At 34.0% G+C, this 19923-nt stretch overlaps 3 protein-coding genes across 5 annotated transcripts; 1 reads left to right on the top strand and 2 right to left on the bottom strand.

The window, feature by feature from the left end:
- Positions 1–497: 497 nt before the first annotated feature.
- LOC111393626 (TBC1 domain family member 13) lies at positions 498–10157 on the top strand. Of its 3 annotated transcripts, XM_023019255.1 has the most exons (9): positions 498–1232; positions 3550–3642; positions 4644–4748; positions 5681–5702; positions 5737–5933; positions 6015–6143; positions 7943–8122; positions 8949–9065; positions 9760–10157. In XM_023019255.1, exons 1-9 carry the CDS (start codon positions 789–791, stop codon positions 9922–9924), a joined length of 1452 nt encoding a protein of 483 aa, XP_022875023.1. In that variant the 5' UTR covers positions 498–788; the 3' UTR covers positions 9925–10157. The 3 variants fall into 3 exon arrangements, with proteins under 3 accessions (XP_022875023.1, XP_022875022.1, XP_022875021.1); XM_023019254.1 differs by having other exon boundaries at positions 3550–3633; positions 5685–5933; XM_023019253.1 differs by having other exon boundaries at positions 5685–5933.
- Positions 10158–10622: 465 nt separating this feature from the next.
- LOC111393025 lies at positions 10623–11768 on the bottom strand. The gene has a single exon (XM_023018426.1). The coding sequence runs from the start codon at positions 11766–11768 to the stop codon at positions 10623–10625; it is 1146 nt and encodes a 381-aa protein (XP_022874194.1).
- Positions 11769–15970: 4202 nt separating this feature from the next.
- Positions 15971–17101, bottom strand: LOC111393024 (F-box protein SKIP23-like). Its single transcript, XM_023018425.1, has one exon. The coding sequence runs from the start codon at positions 17099–17101 to the stop codon at positions 15971–15973; it is 1131 nt and encodes a 376-aa protein (XP_022874193.1).
- Between the last annotated feature and the right edge of the window lie 2822 nt (positions 17102–19923).

The raw sequence follows: 19923 nt of genomic DNA, 5'->3' as shown, positions 1-19923 counted from the left end.
TTGAAGAAGATGAAAAATGAGAGGATTTTTATCTGTATTGAAATAAATAACTAAAAAAAATAGCTGATTTTGAAATTTTAAGTGGAAAGTGTTTGATTTTCACTTGTTAACTAAAAAGTTAGTATTGTCTTTTAAACAAAACAATATTTTGTAATTGTATAATATACTTTAGATGCATTTATTTTTTGCCATCTAAAAAGTTATTAAATAGCTCTCGGTTGTTTTTCATTATTTGCTCATTAAAATGAAAAAATGACCGTTATCTATCACATCAAATCATCATATTTGACTTTTTATCTCTTGTATGAGATTCATAACGACTATATTTTTCATTCTCATTTTCAAATTGATGTGTATCAAACGGGCCAAAAATATGAAATAATTAAGAAGTCAAAGTAAAAAATAAAGGATTAAAAGTACGTTTTCTTCCACCACCTTTCCACGGACTTACTAAACACGGACAAAGGCACGATAAAGAGCAGAACCTAGAAGAAAAACACACTTAACAGATTAAACGTACGTTTTCTTCCACTGCCTTTCCACGGACTTACTCAACGCCGACAAAGGCAAGAGAAAGAGCCTAGAAGAAAGACACTCTGCTCAACGCGCAGATAGTCAATAATGCTTGCACGACGCCATTTCTATTCTCCATGAACAACACAATCAGCCCATCAAACCCTCTTTTTTCACTCCATTTTTTCACCTTTTCCAGTATTTAAAAAATAAGCAAAAAAAATAAATTCTTGTGAAGAAATAATTGATCGTTCCAAAGATAATTATTACTAATTATGGTTAAAAAACGGGTACCCGATTGGCTCAATAGCTCCCTGTGGTCCTCCCCGCAACCCCAACCGCCGCCGCAGAGTAGTGATGCCGTGGAATCTCGTGACCCGCCAGCACGTGCCGCCGAGAAGTCGGCTGTAGTGGAGTCTATTGTCGAACAGCCGGTGCCGGTGCCCCCACCGCCTGTAACTAGACCTGTTGAGCCACCAAGTTCTTTTGTTCACAGTAGTAGCACAAGTGTGAAAGGGGAAAATAGTGATCTGTTGAGCTGTCATAATGGCAGTAATTATGGAAATAATAACAACCATAATTATAATAGCGAGGAGGATAATGGGAGCTCTTCTACCAACTCTACTACTGCATCCACTGCTTCTGTTGGTGCAAACGCATTTGCAGCTGCTAGTTCTTTGGCTATTGACATTTCTTCCCAAGCCCAGCTTTTACAAGAGGTATATGTGTGCGTTTATACTTGGTTCATGGTTTAACTTCAAGTTTTTATCTATTTACTTATGAGATATGGTCTTTCTGTACATTAAATTCCTTGATGATACAAATTTAGTTAATGATACTCGGAGAGTATAACTGGCAATTTTCATAGTTGAATGGATTGAGATATAAAGGTCTGAGGTTAATTAGGACTAAAGAAGGTATGTAGAATGTTCATTTCGTTAATAGTAAAAACATAAGGATGGAAGTGGAGTCAAAATACAGGATTACGTTGTGTGAAAGAACATTTGGTTCGATTACTTTTGTTGTTTGTTTATTAGTGTGTGTGTGTGTGTGTGAGAGAGAGAGAGAGAGAGGATTCTTGTAGTCGAACTGAAGTTTTTTGGGAATAAAACTTATCTGTTTTGTTGTCCCATCGACATTCAATGAAACATACAGGACTAGTAAATATAGTTGCTCATTGTTGCATTATGTGTGAAAATTAACTGTGACAATAATTTTCATATGTAACATATTTGGGCAAGTTCACCTTTATCCATTGATATCCCTCATGGTTTCTGTGTGCGACATATCGGTCATTTGATCTAGAAGAAGCGAAAAATGAAACATTCAATTCCATGTGTAGGCCTTTTCTTAATTTGAGACACTAATTCATAAGTTTATCTAATCAAGTAAGCTAACAGCCTATCAATAAAACGTGTAGGCCTTTTCTTTATCCAAGTAGCTGATTGCTCCTAGTTGTCTTCATTGATCCTTATGAGAATGAGCTGTTCATCTGCTTTGTACAATAGCAGATGGGTACCACTTAATTGAGCTGCTGTTGTTTCCTAATGACACAAAGTTGACAAGCATTCCACCAAATTGGTATGGTGATGAATAGCTACCAAACCATGTTAGTTAGCTGTCTTTCTGCACAATTTAATGTTGGCAACAGATGGTGTGGTCCAACTGTGTACCACAACTGTCTTAGAGATTAGGAAATGTCAGATGAAAAACACTTTTAGGTATCACTTTTTCTAATATTTTGTCTACTTATATTTAGACATGTTTATTTTCTATTTACACTCAAGGTGAAAGTGAGGCCATTTATAATTTTGTCTTTAGATTAAATAAATATTTTATAACTAAATATATGAAGGTGTGGGATGTTGGCTATGTCTCTTCACACCGTAAGATTGCCCTTATGAATACTTGTACATTGCCAAGCAGCATGCAAGAGCCCGCCAGTTAAGGATCAAACTAGGGATAAGGACTTCTACAACTTCTCGGATACCTCAGAGTTTACGAAAAGAATGGCTTGCCGATGCAGTTTCCTTCCAACATATATAGCATCTATTTTGGGCTGTAGAACCCATATAAAAATTGCATTTACAAAGGGCCACAACACTTTCAAACTGCTCTTTAAAGAAGATATATTAAGGTACCTATATGTGGGTTGTTAGAAGGAAATCAAGATGCAAATCATGCCTCAAAGGACAAACACTCTTAGATATTGACACTATGCAAGTCCAAATCCAAAAATATCGTTTTAAAACTTAATGGGTTTAGTTCTTTAAATGCTCATGTTAGTGGCAGAGACAAATAGAGAGCAAAATGTGGATCCACTTAGCTAAACTGTTAGAGACTCACATGTATTTCATTTCAATATGGGCTTCAAAATTCCCTCTTGTGCATAGGTGGCATTCATCTTTTCCAATCAATGCTTGACATGTGCACAATTTCATTAAATGGATAGGGTGAGACTTGAACCCACAACCTTTATATTAGCTCCGAGATCATGTGAACTATTTGATCTAAAGTTTAAGCTACTAGAAAGGGTCATGTGTTTATGTCTTCAACACGATATAAAGGGAGACTATTTTTCACAGTGAAGGCAAGGAGTCGAGGATTTCCTTTTCTTTGTAGACGTCTTCTACCAAAAGCATATCAGCAGGCTATATCTATCTGTACTATTGACGTCTGATGGCTAACCTTGTTTGTCGATACTAGTATACCTATTATTACTATTAGTGATAGGTCTCTTGTTATTTCTCAAAATTCATGTACTCATAGAGAGGGTGAGTGACTTCAATGAGGTAATGACAGTGTGTGAGCTTGGGAGATTTATGTCAAGCCAGGACAGGGTGCAGGCACTAGCATACACAGTATATTACTGATGGCTATGGATTGTTTTATGTGCTTCTGCATCATCTTTGCCTTTTCTTATCTTTATTATCTCTCTGCATATTTAGGATGTACTTTGGGATTTAGAGCTTTCAATTTCAGGTTCATATTATGAGCTGATTTGTACATTTATGTTTGTTTTGTTTTCAACTTTAGCTGTCAAGGAAGATTATAAATATGGGAGAACTGCGAAGGATAGCATCACAAGGGATACCTGATGGAGATGGCATTCGTGCAACGGTGTGGAAGGTTTTAATTCGATTTTATATTCTTCATCCTTGAGCATATCTTATATGGAAAGCATGGTACTTATGGAAAACAAAGTTCCGCATTACAATTAAAGTTTCATTTCTAGTTGAAAAAGTTCACAGTTGGCAACTTACGCAAAAAATAATGTTTAAGTTGCCGTTCAATTAGTTTACCCAATAAGTGTATTATATGTCCTTTTGAAAAAAAGCCTCTCATTTAGTTTACTGGTATGCATAAATTCAGATTAAAAATCATGTAGTGAAAAATAAAATTATGTATAGGAAATTACGGAAGATTTAAAATAGTAAAATTGTCATTTAAACAATATATTGTCATAAAAACAAGATTTTCCCAAAATTAACTGGGATCAGGAACTTAAAAGATTGAAAAGTTCAGTTATTTGTCCAGGCAGAATAGATCAAGATGGAGAAAGATAGAAAACTTTGAACAGGGAAGAAACACAAGATGGAAATAGTCTTAGTTCATGAGATATTTTAAGTGGTCTTTTAAATTGAAGTGTGTGTATTAAGTAAGTAAATTGATATTTATATAAATTTTGTCTCCCTAGGTGCAAATGCAAATAGAATCTTTTATTTGAAAAAAAAAGGGTATAATAAGGTCAATAAGGAATTTAATGCAGTTCCCTGGTCTCCCGCAATGCTAGAATGATGCTGTCTATCAAATTTAGCTTATGATTGGCTAGGTTTATTATTATATTAAAGAAATTGCTGGCTAAAGCACTGTGGAATGGATTGAATTTAGCATAAGTGGTATTTTTTTGGCCTATGATGGGTAAACATGATAGGATATTGCAAAAGCTACATGAAAAAAGTGTTTCTTCTTCGTGTGCAGGCACAATATGGATGTAACTTTTGTCCATGGGCATATGTGGGACTTAATAAATTAACTGCACCAAATAATTGTTTTTCACTCCTCTGTTTCTTTTAGTTTCAGAAATTATACAATACCTGGATTACAATTTTATTGTGGACTGTTTGCAGCTGTTATTGGGGTATCTTCCACCCGATCGCGCACTTTGGCCTTCAGAGTTGGCCAAGAAGAGGTCTCAGTATAAGCATTTCAAAGAGGAGCTATTGATGAATCCTGTAAGTCCTTGAATCTTTTTTTTTTTTTTTTTTTCCTTTTTTTTTTTTTTTTTTTTGCCTGTATTTCCTCTTTCTAGTTAGGACTATCTTTACTCCTTTGGAATACACTGAAAGATTGTAATAATGAAAACGTAAAAAGAACAGGTATTGATCAATAAATTTGGCTTTGTTGCATAATGTGTTGGGTTTTAGAAATGCACAAGGCAAATCTTGAAAAATGCATTTTAAGAGAAATCCTGAATTCATAAGATGCTGTTCATACTCATTTATTTCCTTATTACGGCGCGGGGTATGTAAGCTGGCATACTTCAGCTTTTATTTAAACAATTGAAATTTTACTAGTATTCACTTTTTTTTGCAGAAAGTTCTTTCACCATTTTTGATCTGGGTGAATTGACTATCTGAGTAAGGTAGCATTGGATGGAATTTAGAAAGTTTCATCCTTTGCTCACTGGATGTTGGCCGTAACAAGATCATACAAATGAGAGACCTTTTGACACCTTTTATAGGCTCTTAGCCATTCTTGAATATTTGAATTGCTTACTTTTCTCTCTACACTATATTTATTGCAGGCACTGAGATCTCATGTTGCGTAGCTAAACCTAGATTTTCTTTTAGATCCCCGTATTTCTCATTTAACTTCTACAATTTCAAATGTTTGATGCTCATTTGTTCCTCTTGATTTAATTGATTCTGGGATTTTATTTATTTTAATGGCTCAGGAAATGCATTTGTATCAATATAGTTTATTTGTTTTATAGACAGTTATTATATCAGGAAGCTAATGGCTAAAAAGCACGCAGAATGCTTAATATAATTAGTCCTGTGTGAGCATTGTAGTTCTGAACTGCACTAATTTCCTTTGCACGTATATCTTCAATTCTTTTTATTTTTATTTTTTTTTTGGCATTTCTGAATGTTTCCATGGCTAGTTAGTCAGATATTACAAGGAAGATGGAAAAATCAAATCTTGAGAACAATAAACCAGATGGAGAGGATAAGGGTTTTCTCTCAAGATCAGAGATAACTCATGGAGAGCATCCATTAAGTCTTGTGGAGAGTAGCATATGGAATCAATTTTTCCAGGAGACTGAGATTATAGAACAGATTGAACGAGATGTCAAGCGCACTCATCCAGACATGCACTTTTTCTCGGGGGACTCAGCTTTTGCAGAATCCAACCAAGTGAGCTGCAGTTTCATTTTTTATTTTATTCTGTGGATAATTGTAAATCTATTTTACTCGCTCCATGTATATGACTTTCAGGAGGCTTTGAAGAACATATTGATTGTATTTGCAAAGTTGAATCCTGGTATAAGATACGTGCAAGGGATGAATGAAATCTTGGCACCATTATTCTATGTGTTAAAGAATGACCCCAATGAGGAAAATGCTGTAAGTAATGTTCTTGGTCTCTCCTATTCTCTACTTACACTCTGTACATTGGAAACCTACAATCTTATGATTCAGTAAAACATTATACTTTGTTTGTCAGCTTTCCTGCTTATTTTCTTAGAAACTTTCTCACTGTTGTAAATCGAACATGTTCCCTGTCCATTTTCTGCTGTTTGAAACAAGGACAAAGGCATTGAGAATCAAATTGATTGTTTCTTCAAGAATTATCAAACATGAGAACTTAAGGTGGTGTGTGGTCGTATCATTGGTCGTCTATTTCAAGGGACGTGATGGAATGGTTACTGGTTAGAGAGACCTTTTGAGCTTGACTTGGGGGAAATCCAGGTGGTGGTTTTTGTGAGTGATGCAGAATATTTTACGAGGGCATTTGATGAAGGATTTCGAGGGAGTTTTTTCATCATGGTGTGATCCATGCATTCTGGAATTCCAATTTTTTACACCTTATCCCAAAGAAAACAAATTCTAGGAGGATGAGTGACTTTCAACCCATTAGCTTGGCCTCTAGTTTGTAAAAGATTATTGCAAAATTTTTAGTAAATAGGTTGAGAGAGAATGAGGAAACTATTTCGCGCTATCAGAGTGCTTACGTGATGGGGAGAAAAATTCTAGATGTCATGATTGTTGCCACTTTGAGTATATGGCATTTATAAAGGATGAGTCAAGTCTTTAAGATTGAAAGAAGTAAAATTAACAGCTACAGGTTCATTTTCCAGCATAAAATTGCTTAATGTTCTTTCTACTTGCATCAAGAGTTTGTTGTTTAGCAAGAAATGAGACTGTATTCTAACAAGTGGAGGTGGCATCTCCTGAGGATAAATTAAGAGAAAGACCTAACTAAGCTTGTTTTACAAAGTAATCCAAATCCCTAGTTTATTGAGAATAAGACTTCACTTTTAGCTGTTTTGTATTCATTTTTCAGGCATGACTACATATTGTTTCTTATAGGTTTCTTAATCGAGTAAGATTACAGATTTGCTAAGGTAACAAGTTATTGCTAATATCTTTAAGATCAGTTAAATTTTCTTAGGAGTGTTGAGTACCTACTGTCCAACATAAATGTGGCAGGCAAAATTGCGCTGTAAATGAGAATAGAAAATTAAGGAAAATATTAGAAGTGCAAATAGTTTTATTTGAAATTGTTTAAATCAATCTCTTCACCTTGAAATTAGTATTTTTTCCAAATTAAAGAAAAGAAACTTCAATGATAAAATCTCCACCGCATGTCAAAGCAATTATGGATGCAGCAATCCGGGGACAGTAAGAAGACAAAAAAAATTTTGTTGAAGACATTTAACTTCATAAATGTGTCCACTCTTTAATGGCCTAAGTTTTCAGATTTAATGGTTCAACATGCTATTTGCATCTCGGCATCAAGTCTTGCCGCTACCCATTTATGAAAAAATGTGCATATGTCCTTTAATGAAAAATTATCTGGCCAGCACGTGAGGGCTTGTTGAAGACAAAAATTTAAATAAAACAAATGAACTTCTTCCTACTTCAGGAACAAGCATGACATAAAGAAATTGCTAACTTTTATCCTACAAAAATTAATCGAGTGTATCATCCCCTATTTATCGGCTCAAGTTTTTAGATGAGGTAGTTTAAAATTTTTATTTTGTGATTACTGTAGTTTTAATCTTAATATTCAGCAGCGATTTTACCAAGTGCATTTTCTTCAACTGGGAATAGTGCTGGGATGGAAGAAACTATTTTGATGTGTGTTAATCTTCATTGTTCTTCAGCAGAAATTATTGTTTTGATTCTTGTCTGGCATGCAGGTCTCTGCTGAAGCAGACACTTTCTTCTGTTTTGTGGAGTTGTTGAGTGGATTTCGGGATAATTTTGTTAAACAACTTGATAACAGTGTTGTGGGGATAAGAGCCACTATAACAAGATTATCACAGCTTCTGAAGGAGCATGACGAAGAACTCTGGCGTCATCTTGAGATTACAACAAAAGTAAGATCTTAGATGTTTGTCCAAACTGCAGGATTTTTTTCTCTTTTGCCATTGCTCAAAATATTAAGTGGACTACAATATTTAAGAAGGGTGTGGAATACCTTAATTTAAAAGACACTCAAATTTTGGATTTCAAATCTATGTTTAACTTTTATTTATGCAAAATTTGTTGTCCATAGCAGGGCTGGTTCATGCATCAATTGAGCTTTTAGTTTACTATTTTTGGTCACCTGTGGAACATTTGTGCAAGGGTTATATATAAATAATCTTCCTTGTACTACAGGGTGCAGAGACACCTGTCTGGCTGTTATATTTTGACAAATAAATATTTGATGACTTGAAGATTTTGCTTATTTGATTTTAGAGAATGATTTTTCAATTTTTATTTCTTAGATCTGCTGCAAAAACTACTAAAACATTATGAACCAAATGTTTGGTGGACAAATGGTCAATAAAAATAAATTTCCTGGTGACGTGGAATTGTATATTTGAGCTTTTAGTTTGTTGACTTCTTGTCCGCTTTGGTTTCGCCATTCTTTATCGATAGAACTAAAGGTGAATCAGTAACAAAAGTCACTTGATAGGAATCCTTAGCTTTAATGTTGAGCCACAGCTGTTGGTAAGTAGTCGTTAATATCTTGATTAATATAGAAGTTCAGTCTCTTGGTTGAATGTGAGCTCAGAGTGTCATACAAGGTGAAATGTTTTTGACATGTAGCTGGGGAAGTATCTGGTGATGCACTTGGATGCTTTGCCATTTACATATAGATTATTAATTTCATGCTTCATTTTTATTTTTACTGATATATTTGTGTGAATATGACAGGTCAATCCCCAGTTTTATGCATTCAGGTGGATGACACTCCTTCTGACCCAAGAATTCAATTTTGCAGACTGTCTCCTAATATGGGACGCACTCCTGAGTGACCCTGATGGTCCTCAAGTAAGTGACTGATTCTTTCTATATCGAAATTTCTCATTTGTCTACCAATATATTTATCAGGTACCTATAAAATCCATCCCCACTCTTGTAACCCCTTCAGTTAGTGTTTCCTTAATTCTTATTAATTAAAAAAATTATTTGTTCCTTCAATACCTTCCAGTTTGATTTTCCTTTACCAAAAGAAAGCTGCATCTGCAACTACTACAAACTTCATATGTTTTTTTTCCGCAAGCTTCCCCCTGCCTTTAGATGAGAAAGCCCTCTTTCACATCCCCCTAGACAAATCAATAGGAACTGCTACAACCCTTCTTTTGACGATGAACCACTCCGGGGGTTGTCACTCACTTCTAAATTCTGACAATTTCTTCCTCTGTTATCTCTTTTTATTAATACAAATTTTGTGGGATTTGGATTTTGCGACGGGTTTTGTTTTTAGCCACATCCCAGTTCTCATTGAAATATTTTTATCTTTTTTGATAGAAAAATAGAATTTTATCTATCATGTCATGAAGATACATACATCCATCCAGAGAACAAGGACCCTCGAGACCAGAAAATCAAATTCAAGAATGCATCCTCTTTATGTGATATTACCTTTTCTTTCCCCTCATCTCTTTTTGTATCTCGTGGCTTAAAGGTGTTTATGAACCAATTTTAACTCTTTCGATGAGTGAAAATTCTATGTAATTTGCAGGATACTCTGCTCAGAATTTGTTGCGCCATGTTGGTTATCGTCCGGAGATACTTACTTGCAAGCGACTTTACGTCTAATCTTAATTTACTCCAACACTATCCATCGATAAATATCTGTCAGCTGCTTTATGTTGCAGACAAGTTGCGCATTCACGGTCTAGGCTAAGTTTTGAATCGCATATCTTGTATGGTTTCATTATCATCATTTTAAATGGTATTTCTTGTAAAATTTCAAAATGTAAATTCAGTGAGAGTTGTTCTTAGGTTTTCTTTTCCGGTTTGTATTTCGACCTTTGGCAAGGTTGTGTATTGTAGATTTTGAGATTCAGACATGTTGTTGTGGTTTTTTTTGGAATTTTTTGCTTCTGTCAATCAGTTAACAGTAAATAAAGCAGTCAATTATTTTTTTTCAAACTTAATATATTACTACTAGTTTAGACTTTGGTAAATTAAGTAGTATCTGAACAATATTCATGCCCAAAAACAAGGTAAAAGGAGGACATGTTACCCATGAAGCTACTTATCAATTATTGTATTATATTATGTCCTTGTTTGATAACCATTAAATTGAACCCTTTTTTTTTCTTTTTCTTTTTTTAAGAAAATGAATTTGGTAACAGTAATTTTAGAAGAATGTGTGGTTCAAAAGAATGTGTGTCATGGTGTTCACTGTTATGAACATCATGATATTCGCGTAGCATTACCCTACAAAATATATAGGGATGACACACAGTTTGAAGTACTTTTCTAGAATTTATTGACAAAGGCAACTGCAGATTTTATTACAAGAAAACTATAATACCGTATACAATTGTGAACCTAAATTGATAACAACTGATATGAGCAAAATGTATCACAAGAAAACTAGTTAGGAACAATCCAAAATGGTGGTGGTTCAATTCTCTCTTGATCGAAGTCCAACAATGGCTCTATACTTCCATCTTCTAAGTTGAAGATTCCCATGTCGTGACCTCCATAAGAGTAATCCTCATCCATTCGATCCCAATAATCATCAGTGAAGTAAATGGCATTCCCCTTGCATCCCGGATGCTCCTTAACTGGTAACAATTCGGTATGATTTCCGCCCACGAATAGTGCATAATCATTCAAAGATTGTACTGGAAGCCATAGTTTCTGATCGAAGTCGAGTTTATAGGCATGGAACTTAACTGTTCTGTAAGGACAAATTAAAGGCTGGGATGAATGATCAGTGAGAGTATCGCCTTCGTAAACTACTACTCCATCGAACCTGACGAACTCTCCGATATACCTCACAACTAGAAACATCTCCCCCGACGAGAAAGCCAAGTACCATTGGGATGAATAGAGATCAGATGGGTAAATTTGATGGGATTCTGTCAACTTTCGAGGAGAAGGGACTTGAATAATCATCTTCATGCTTGGAGTAGATTCACTTAAATCCCATATTTCAACTGAAGGTCCTGCCCCCAATGCATAAAGCATATTATTATTGCAAACAATGTCATAATATGACTCAATTCCACCATCAAAGCCCGTCCATTCACAATCTCCGAGCCTGCAGAAAGCTAGTTTCGATTTGCAAAGCACATTGTACATAATTATCGCCTTACAATCTGCATCACAAGACGAAGGATTCTCAGATAAAACAGCTTTTGCGACAGAAAGTTGTCGAAGAGTTTTCGAAGAGTGGGAAACTGAATAATCCCAAGACTTGTAATGGATTTCAAAGACTTCGTTCTCGACTTCACGGATGGCATGAATGTGGGGAAAAGTTTCTTTTCCTGGAAGTTGATGACAGAATCCTGTAAAGATATTGAGAAGAATGGGATCGGCCTTTTGGTTCAAAAGAATTAACCATCCATGAGATGAACCCACAAAACGGCAATCCTGAAGTTCTTCGATATCGACATCGAATCGATATTGCATCTTATTTGTGAGAGTGAAGAGGCAAACGTTATTTTCTTGTTGAATGGGAAGCATAAGAAGGGGCGAAGAGACGTTAGAACATGAAATCTTGAACAACTCCATAATGGTAAACGAAACTGAAATTGTCTCAATGAATGCGTACAAATGGAGTATAGTATTGAATATATAGAGACGCATAATAAAGAATCACAGTGGAAATTGGAAGATAATTTATTGGTTTACAACTGGGATTAAGAAAAGGAAATATTTATTTAAATTAGGAAACAAAAAGGATTCTGTTGAATTCTCACTTATTTCCATATCCAATCTCACGATAGAATTTGTATTTCATTATGACACTGATATTTATTTCAAGTCCAAAATAAAGTAACAATGTCTCACAAAATTAATTTAATAATAGATTTTTATTTTATGGACTGTAAATTTGTAATTTTCCTTATTTTCACTTTAGTCCCTATAAAATGCGCAACATACAAATTGTCCCCAAATTCGTGAATTATTGCGATCAACTTTTAAGCCACAAAATATTTTTCTCCTACTTGAAATATTGGCCCAGAGAACAGTAAGGCTAGATTTCTCAAATTGGAACTAAATCTGGCTTATCGTTAATTGAAAATAAAGCATTTTGTTTTCTAACAATTGAATTTTACGTATGATGCACATAAAATAATCAAATAAAAGAAATTGACGAATAATATTGAATATTGATCATCTTCAACGTGGAAGGTAAGGATGATTTTTTTGGGTAATTTAGAACACGAAGGACAAGTCCCGAGGCTCTACACTACAAATGTCAAGAAATATGAACTTAATAAGAGAATAATGGAATTAGTATAATTAAGAATTATATAGATTTTTTTTTTAATTTATATGATTAAAAAGAATGATAGATGGAAATAATTCCTAGGAAAAATTGCATCAACAATTCCTAACCTTTCATTTTTTTATTTTTTTTTGCAAACTTTATCTCAACCTTTAATTTGTACCATCCATAGTTCCAAACCTTTTAAAAATATGTATCTGAGGTCCAAATGAATGAAAACCATCTAGTTGACCAAGAAATGTGGACTTTGATTAATTTTGACCAAATATAAATGGGTAAAATAGTAATTTTACAATTACTACATTAAATAAATAAACAAAAAATTAGAAAATAAAAATAAAAAATGAAATGGGCTTCTCTTTCTAGCCAACAGTCGAATGGCTGGCACACTGTCGGCACCATCATTGCCTCTTCGTCGACGACTAACCACTATTGATCACAGCAGCCGTCGCCCCATCCACCCCCCCTCCCCCTCCCCAAATCCACAATTTTGCCCGTAAACCGCCACCACCACATTTGGAGGATCGGCACAGCTACCACCATCACGCACAACAGTCGCTCGGAAATCGCCACCATTGCCACCACCACAATCAAACCAAAACCAACCACCAACATTAAATCAAAACCAACTACCAAAAATTATTTTCGCTACTATAAAACCCAACATACTTTTACGAGATTGATATTCAATGGCGGGTATGTGCTGTAAGGTGAATATTGGTGAGACAGAGATGACTTCACTTGGGGAATGGAGTTTAAAATCTGGTAGGAGAAGAACGGAATTCACCATCTCAAGTTCCTACACTCCGATTCCTCAGTGGATCCGCCGCTAGAGAATGGTAAAAAGAAGAACTGTTCCGATTTCACCTCCTTGTGAGCTTCATTATGCCTCTCGACTCGCGCTTCTTGGTCTCTGGAGCCGGGTCGGATGCGAATGCTAAAGTCACCGTCTAGTGGTGGCCGAAAGTAGCAAGTTTAGTTTGGGCGTAGGTGGATTGGGAAGTGGGTGAGATCTGGAAGAGATTATTTTTTTTTTTTTTCTTTTCTCTTTTATTTTATTTTACTTTTGGCTTTTAAAATTATTTTATGTATATAATAGCAAATTTATCATTTTACCCATTTCAATTTGTCAAAATCAGTCAAAGTCTATCTTCCTTGATCGACTAACAGTCAATAAAGTTAGGGACCCTGCTACAATTTTCCCTAATTCCCATCACTTACTAATCTTTTGAAAATCAACCTAGACATTGATCCGACAAAGGAAAATGATCGAATCGAACCGTGGTTGAACCAAATTAATACATTTATATATCACAAAAAATGACAAATAAGTTTATCTTCCAAATTAATAAATATCTATAAACAAAAGCTCTCATTAAACTCTGCTGCTTCTAGTTTTTATTATGTCCACTTTAATATCAATAAAAAATTGAGGCCAACCATATAAATAAAAGATTTAAAAGCACCGGCTTCAATATTTGACCGCATTTTAGTGTATTATATTAAAATAAAATTGAATGAGAAAGATAAATTATAATTATAATGAAAAAAGAAATTAAATTCAAAAAATCGATAATTTATTTCGGTGTTTAGATTTTCTTGTACAATTTATCAAATAAAAATCTTGAAGTTTTTAAGATTTGTTTTGCAGATTGTTTGCACTCGGCATCCTTTAACATATTCAGAAGTTAAAAGGTCAAAAATATATCCAACAGAAAACCATAACCGTAAACTTCGACAGAATCTGTAGTTTCATAATTTCTTCCGAAGGTACATACACCTATAGATTATCAAAATGAATTTGAACAGCGTAACAGTATGATCAACATGATCAACAAATTAATTGAAACTCACCCATGGGCGGATCTAGGGACGGGACGGGCTGGGCTGGGCTCTGTTACAGCTTGTCCCTATAGCCCAAATGTCCAATAAAAAAATAAAAATTTTAAGTAAAATATTTTTTTATGTGCGATATTTTTTTTATATGTATAAACCCGTTTTGAATTTTTTTCTGGATTCGCCCCTGAACTCACCAACTTCACAATGTGTCTTTTAAAACAAATTTGTTCACTTCTACGATGTTAATAACGGTCAGCAATCGTCTCTTAGAATAAAACGAATTTCGACTTTTATGAAAACAGCACACTATCAATAAGAGTTCCAATGAACTCAATACAACATTTTCGCACTCGAAAAAATAATATCAGAATTATAGAGAGAATTGAGATTCAGAGCAAGAATGTTTGCAATAAAAATGATGTACATTTCCAACAACAAGGTAGGTTACTTATAGACTTATTTGTGGTCATTTGAACACTCTACAAGCATTTTCAAAATAGTGATTATTGTCAGAAACCTTTCAAAAAAACAAACAAATAGCTCTATTCATACTGAAGTCATGAATTTGACTAATTACAATCTCAAAATTTTAAATAAATTTTGTCCAAAAAATATATGTAAGAAAAGGACCCACGTGCATCGAATCGGACTTAACATGTGCACTTAATCGTGCTGAGCTGATCATATGACAACATCATTGGGCTCGTGTGTGACAATGTGAGCTTAAGATTGAACACAATAGGATCCAGGTATCTTCATTCCAAAGAGTAGTGGTAACTAATACCCCTTGCTCAAATTCAATTGACAAACGTTCACTATATAAATCATACAAAAGTTTCCTAAATGGGACAAGAGTTCAATAATTCTCAATCAAATCAAATTCTTTAATTTTTCAAGTTTCAAATGGGTAATTTAGATTTCAAATATTTCATTCAAATCTAAATAATTTTCAATAAATAAATATAATACGATAATCACCTCGCGTTGTAGAACAAGTTGGTTCTTTTAATTTTGGAGTATAGATACTACTAAAATTTGAGCTCAAAGTTGATCCATTTCCATCTGAATGAACCTCTGATATCGACCAAGGGCAACAATATGGACAAGAATCTATGCTAGGTGAGTATCCACCTAGAGTGTCTTTATGTTTTTGAAGTAAATGAGAAAAGGGAAATCCTTATCTTCCTGAGAAGCCATTTCAAATTCTTAAGAGTTTACTCTTTCCTTGGAGGCTAGCCACATCATAATAGGAACTTGAAAAATATTCAAATCACTAGTAATTAGAAATAGTACACATTCTCAAGTACTTCTCAAGAATTTACAAAGATAATTTCAGATTCGATTAAAAGAAAAAATCTAAATCCACGTACAACTATGAACAGTACTAAATACTGATAACAAGTGATATGAGCAAAAACAAAAAAAAACAAAAAATAAAAATAAAAATAAAATATTAATAATAATAAGTAGAAAAATATCTAACTAGTTAGGAGGAAAAAGCCAAAGGACCAGCGAGGTCGTTCTCACCGGTGACCACGCCTTCACATGCTTGACGTAGGTTCTCATGAATAAAATAATCTCAACCCCATGTGTGTGTTATGTCAATTCCGCGGCCATCCATACGGACACTGTAGCACGGCTCCTAATTAGGAACAATCCAAAATGGCGGAGGTTCAGTCTTCTCTTGATCGCAGTTCAACAATGGATCTATACTTCCATCTCCTAACTTGAAGATCCCAATGTCGTGACCTCCATAAGAGTAATCCTCATCAATTCTTTCCCAATAATCATCAGTAAAGTAAATTGCATCCGATTTGCATCCAGGATGATCCTTAGCCACTACAGAGACGGAGTGATTTCCACCCACAAATAGAGCACAACCATTCAAAGATTCCACTTGCAGCCATGTTTTCTGATCAAAGTCGAGTTTGTAGACATGGAATTGAACTGTTCTGTAAGGACATATTAAAGGATTGGACGAGTAATCAGTTAGAGTATCTCCCTCGTAAACTACCTCTCCATCGTACCTAACAAACTCTCCAATATACCTCACAACAAGAAACATCTCCCATGATGAGAAAACCAAGTACCATTTGGAAGAGTAAAGATCGGACGGGTAAATTTGATGGGCTTCTGTCAAATTTCTAGGGCAAGAAGCTTGAATAATCATCTTTCTTCTTGGAAAAAATTCATCCAAATCCCATACTTCGATTGAAGGTCCAGCTCCCAGTGTATATAATGTGTTACCATTGCATAAAATGTCATAGTATGACTGAATTTCACCACCAAAGCCCGTCCATCCACTTGATCCCGGCCTGCAGAAGGCGAGCCTTGACGTGCAAAGAACGTCGTACATGACTATCACCGTGCAATTCGTATTGCACAGTCGACTAGTAGACAAAACAGCCTTTACAATCAGAAGTTTTTGAAGAGTTTTCGAATCGAGGAAAATTGAATCTTTCCTATATTTGAAATGGACTTTAAAGACATCTTCAATGACTTCTTGGATGCTATGAATATGTGGAAAAGTCTCTTTCCCAGGTAGTTGGAAATTGATTCCTGAAAAAGGATTCAAGAGAATGGGATCGGCTTTCTGGTTCAAGAGCAGTAGCCATCCCTGAGATGACCCTACAAAACGCCATTCTTGAAGTTTTTCGAAATGAGCTTCAAGTTCAAATTCTCTCTTATTTGCAAGACTGAAAAAACAAATATTATTTTCTTCTTTCACAGGAAACATTAGAAGTGGTGAGTGCATGTTGAAGCAAGAAACCATGGAAGACTCCACAGTAAACAGATTTCTCTCTTAAATTTAGGTTTGGATATATAACGATGTATACAGATTGAGGAGACGTACGGTATATATATATATGGATAAGAGAGGATTTAAATATTAATCAATGATATGCGATTATTTACCTTTCTGGTTTTTAGGTATTACTTTTAAATTTAATCACATGTCGAAATATAGACTAAAGCCCCGTTTGGTAGGGATTTTTTGCCCCAAAAAATTAATTTTTTGACCGTTATTTTACTATTTAAGTCGTAATTTTTGACTTCTTCTCTCACATGTGGACCCCACTTTTCTTGTAACGGTCAAAAAATCAATTCTCAAAATCTCTACCAAACGGGCCCTAAATTAGTAAAACATTCAGAGTGACGCTATTTACGTCCACAATTATTATATATTCATCACACTCTTTATCAATGTCTATTAAAATTTTAAAAAATTTCTATTTTTATTCACACTACATTCCAATAACATCCTTATTAAATTTATTCATTTAAACATTATACATCCATAAAAATTTTATATATTCATCTCTCTAAATATATCCCTAATACAATTTCAAAAATTTTAAAAAACCACTATATTCATCAAAGAGTAATGTTATTCATAGTAGCTTATTACGGTAGTCGCCCTACGTGACATTTTACATAACATTTTGCGATTTGATGTATTAATATGATAGTTTTTTCTTACTTCATATATCATATCATTAACTGTCACTTACATGCCACGTATGACGATTGCGACGGTGAGTGACTGCAAGTAGAATGGTTCTTCATCCAAACTTGAATGTAAAGTAACTTAGAAGGCAATACTTCTGTATAGAGCTAAAAGTCATTAATGGTGGGGGCAAGACTTCCATCTTCTGACATGATTTTGTTCTTTCAACAACAAAAATAAAACTGATGAACTTCTTCTTCATGTATTTCCTCTGATGTTAATACTAAATTCATCAAATTCTTAGTCTTCATGTATTTTCTTGTAATCTTTCTATTGTTGTTTTGATTTCAGTTGAAAATCATATTTTATGATTATTAGAGTTTTAGTTAAACACAAATTTTAAAAGAATATAAATTTTTTTAATAGAATTTAATGAGAATAAATATTAGTGGATGAATTTTAGAACGATATATTTTTATTTAATTTTAAATATATCTATTTTATATATAACGGGACGGTTCCTCTACCCACTAATTCGACAAATAATCGTGACCTTTAATTTAATCAATCCAACACTCAAAATTTATCTACTAAAATACTATAGAATTCGTAAACCAATCTCCAAACATCCCTAATTACCTTATTAATCCCTAAAATACTTCCATAACAATCATAATTTTGTGTCATCTTATTCCATTCTCCATCCCCTTCATCTTCTCTGTGGCACAATTGAATCTCCAAACCACCGTATCATTTCTCAAAATTCAAATCATGGGTTTGTCAATAAAATCGACAAAAAATTGTGATACAAAACCAATCTTACGAAGGACCCACTTTAGAGATGAGTTTTTTGCACGGGAACAATGTGTTGAAAGGATGGGCTGGGAAGGATTACTGAGAATATTCAGGTGAATGATGGGGTGGTAAATTTGACGGCAGGGTTGCAGCCAAGAGCACAAAGGATTGTATGAAAAAAATTGGAATGGGATTGTGGTGCATTACCATGCTGATAAGTGGTGGATGCAGACAATTGAAGTTAGTGGGACACAATTAAATTTATTAAAAGGTTACAAAAAATTTATGAATTCTACAAAAACATATATACATGATCACTATCATAGATTCACAAATCTCATATATATGATAAATAACAATTCCCAAAGAGTTTCAAATAATCTCACATATATAATGAATAAATTTTTTTAATGAATTTTCAAATTAAATATCACAAATGATAAAATAATTTTAACTTGAAGCTGGTGAGTCAAGTGACCCACTAGGACCTTGTGTAGGTCCGCCAATGATGCTGATACTAGAGTACTTGAGGATGGAGAATGAACATAAGGATATATTTGATAGTGATTTTGAGAATTGATTTTTTGACCACTAAGAGAATTGATTTTGAGAACTGTTCTATATTTTAATAGAACTGATTTTTTGACCACATGCGAGAGAAATCAAAAATTACGGCTGGAACGATTAAAAAATCAAATTTTTTGGAATGATCAAAAAATCAGATATTAATTTGGAAGAATTTTGATAAATGGTGGTGGTGTTTTGATGAGCAAGATTTTTCATATTATTTTTAACAAATCTATTCTTAAAAAAATATATTCACTTCTCTTTTTAAGATATTGGCTGCGGTTGGCCTATTTAAGTGCATATCATAAACATCCAAAAAGAGAAAATTTCAGATAAATAATATTTACTGAACTTTTTCAAGATATAAACTGTCGATCAATGAAGGGTTTATAGAGTTTTGATATTCAATAAAATAGCTACCTATTTAAAAGCAACTTTTTCAACTGTTTTTATCGACACGTTAAGTAAGGTAAAAAATCTAGATGGAAGTTATAAATAATCGCCTTTTCTCTATCGTCGCTCCCTCTTTCAAGAAAAGAACAAAACATAAATACATTTTCTTGAAAGACTTTTGTCAATAACGTAAAGATAAATTTTATATCAATTTCGAAGAATAGAAAGCGTGTTAGGAAAATGCTATTTGAGTTCCACAAGTATAATCTAATTAATTGATAAAAAAGTTGCAATCTTGAAAAAAGGTTTTGACAAGCACATCCCAAAATGGAGAATAATCTAATATTCGAAAACGACGTGAAACACTCAGAATACCATAAGAATTTGAGTTC

The sequence above is a fragment of the Olea europaea genome, chromosome 4 (assembly GCF_002742605.1).
Source record: "Olea europaea var. sylvestris chromosome 4, O_europaea_v1, whole genome shotgun sequence".
Taxonomy (NCBI): Eukaryota; Viridiplantae; Streptophyta; class Magnoliopsida; order Lamiales; family Oleaceae; genus Olea; species Olea europaea.
The sequence above is the reverse complement of the archived record's forward strand: the minus strand, read 5'-3'. Positions and strand labels throughout refer to the sequence as shown.

Bases quoted from the DNA above. Each gene is read 5' to 3' on its own strand.
- LOC111393626 (XM_023019253.1), top strand. From the start codon at position 789: ATGGTTAAAAAACGGGTACCCGATTGGCTCAATAGCTCCCTGTGGTCC. The intron at 5,934-6,014 runs GTGAGCTGCAGT...TATGACTTTCAG, and splicing joins CTTTTGCAGAATCCAACCAA to GAGGCTTTGAAGAACATATT. The intron at 8,123-8,948 runs GTAAGATCTTAG...TGAATATGACAG, and splicing joins ATCTTGAGATTACAACAAAA to GTCAATCCCCAGTTTTATGC.
- LOC111393025 (XM_023018426.1), bottom strand. From the start codon at position 11,768: ATGGAGTTGTTCAAGATTTCATGTTCTAACGTCTCTTCGCCCCTTCTT.
- LOC111393024 (XM_023018425.1), bottom strand. From the start codon at position 17,101: ATGGTTTCTTGCTTCAACATGCACTCACCACTTCTAATGTTTCCTGTG.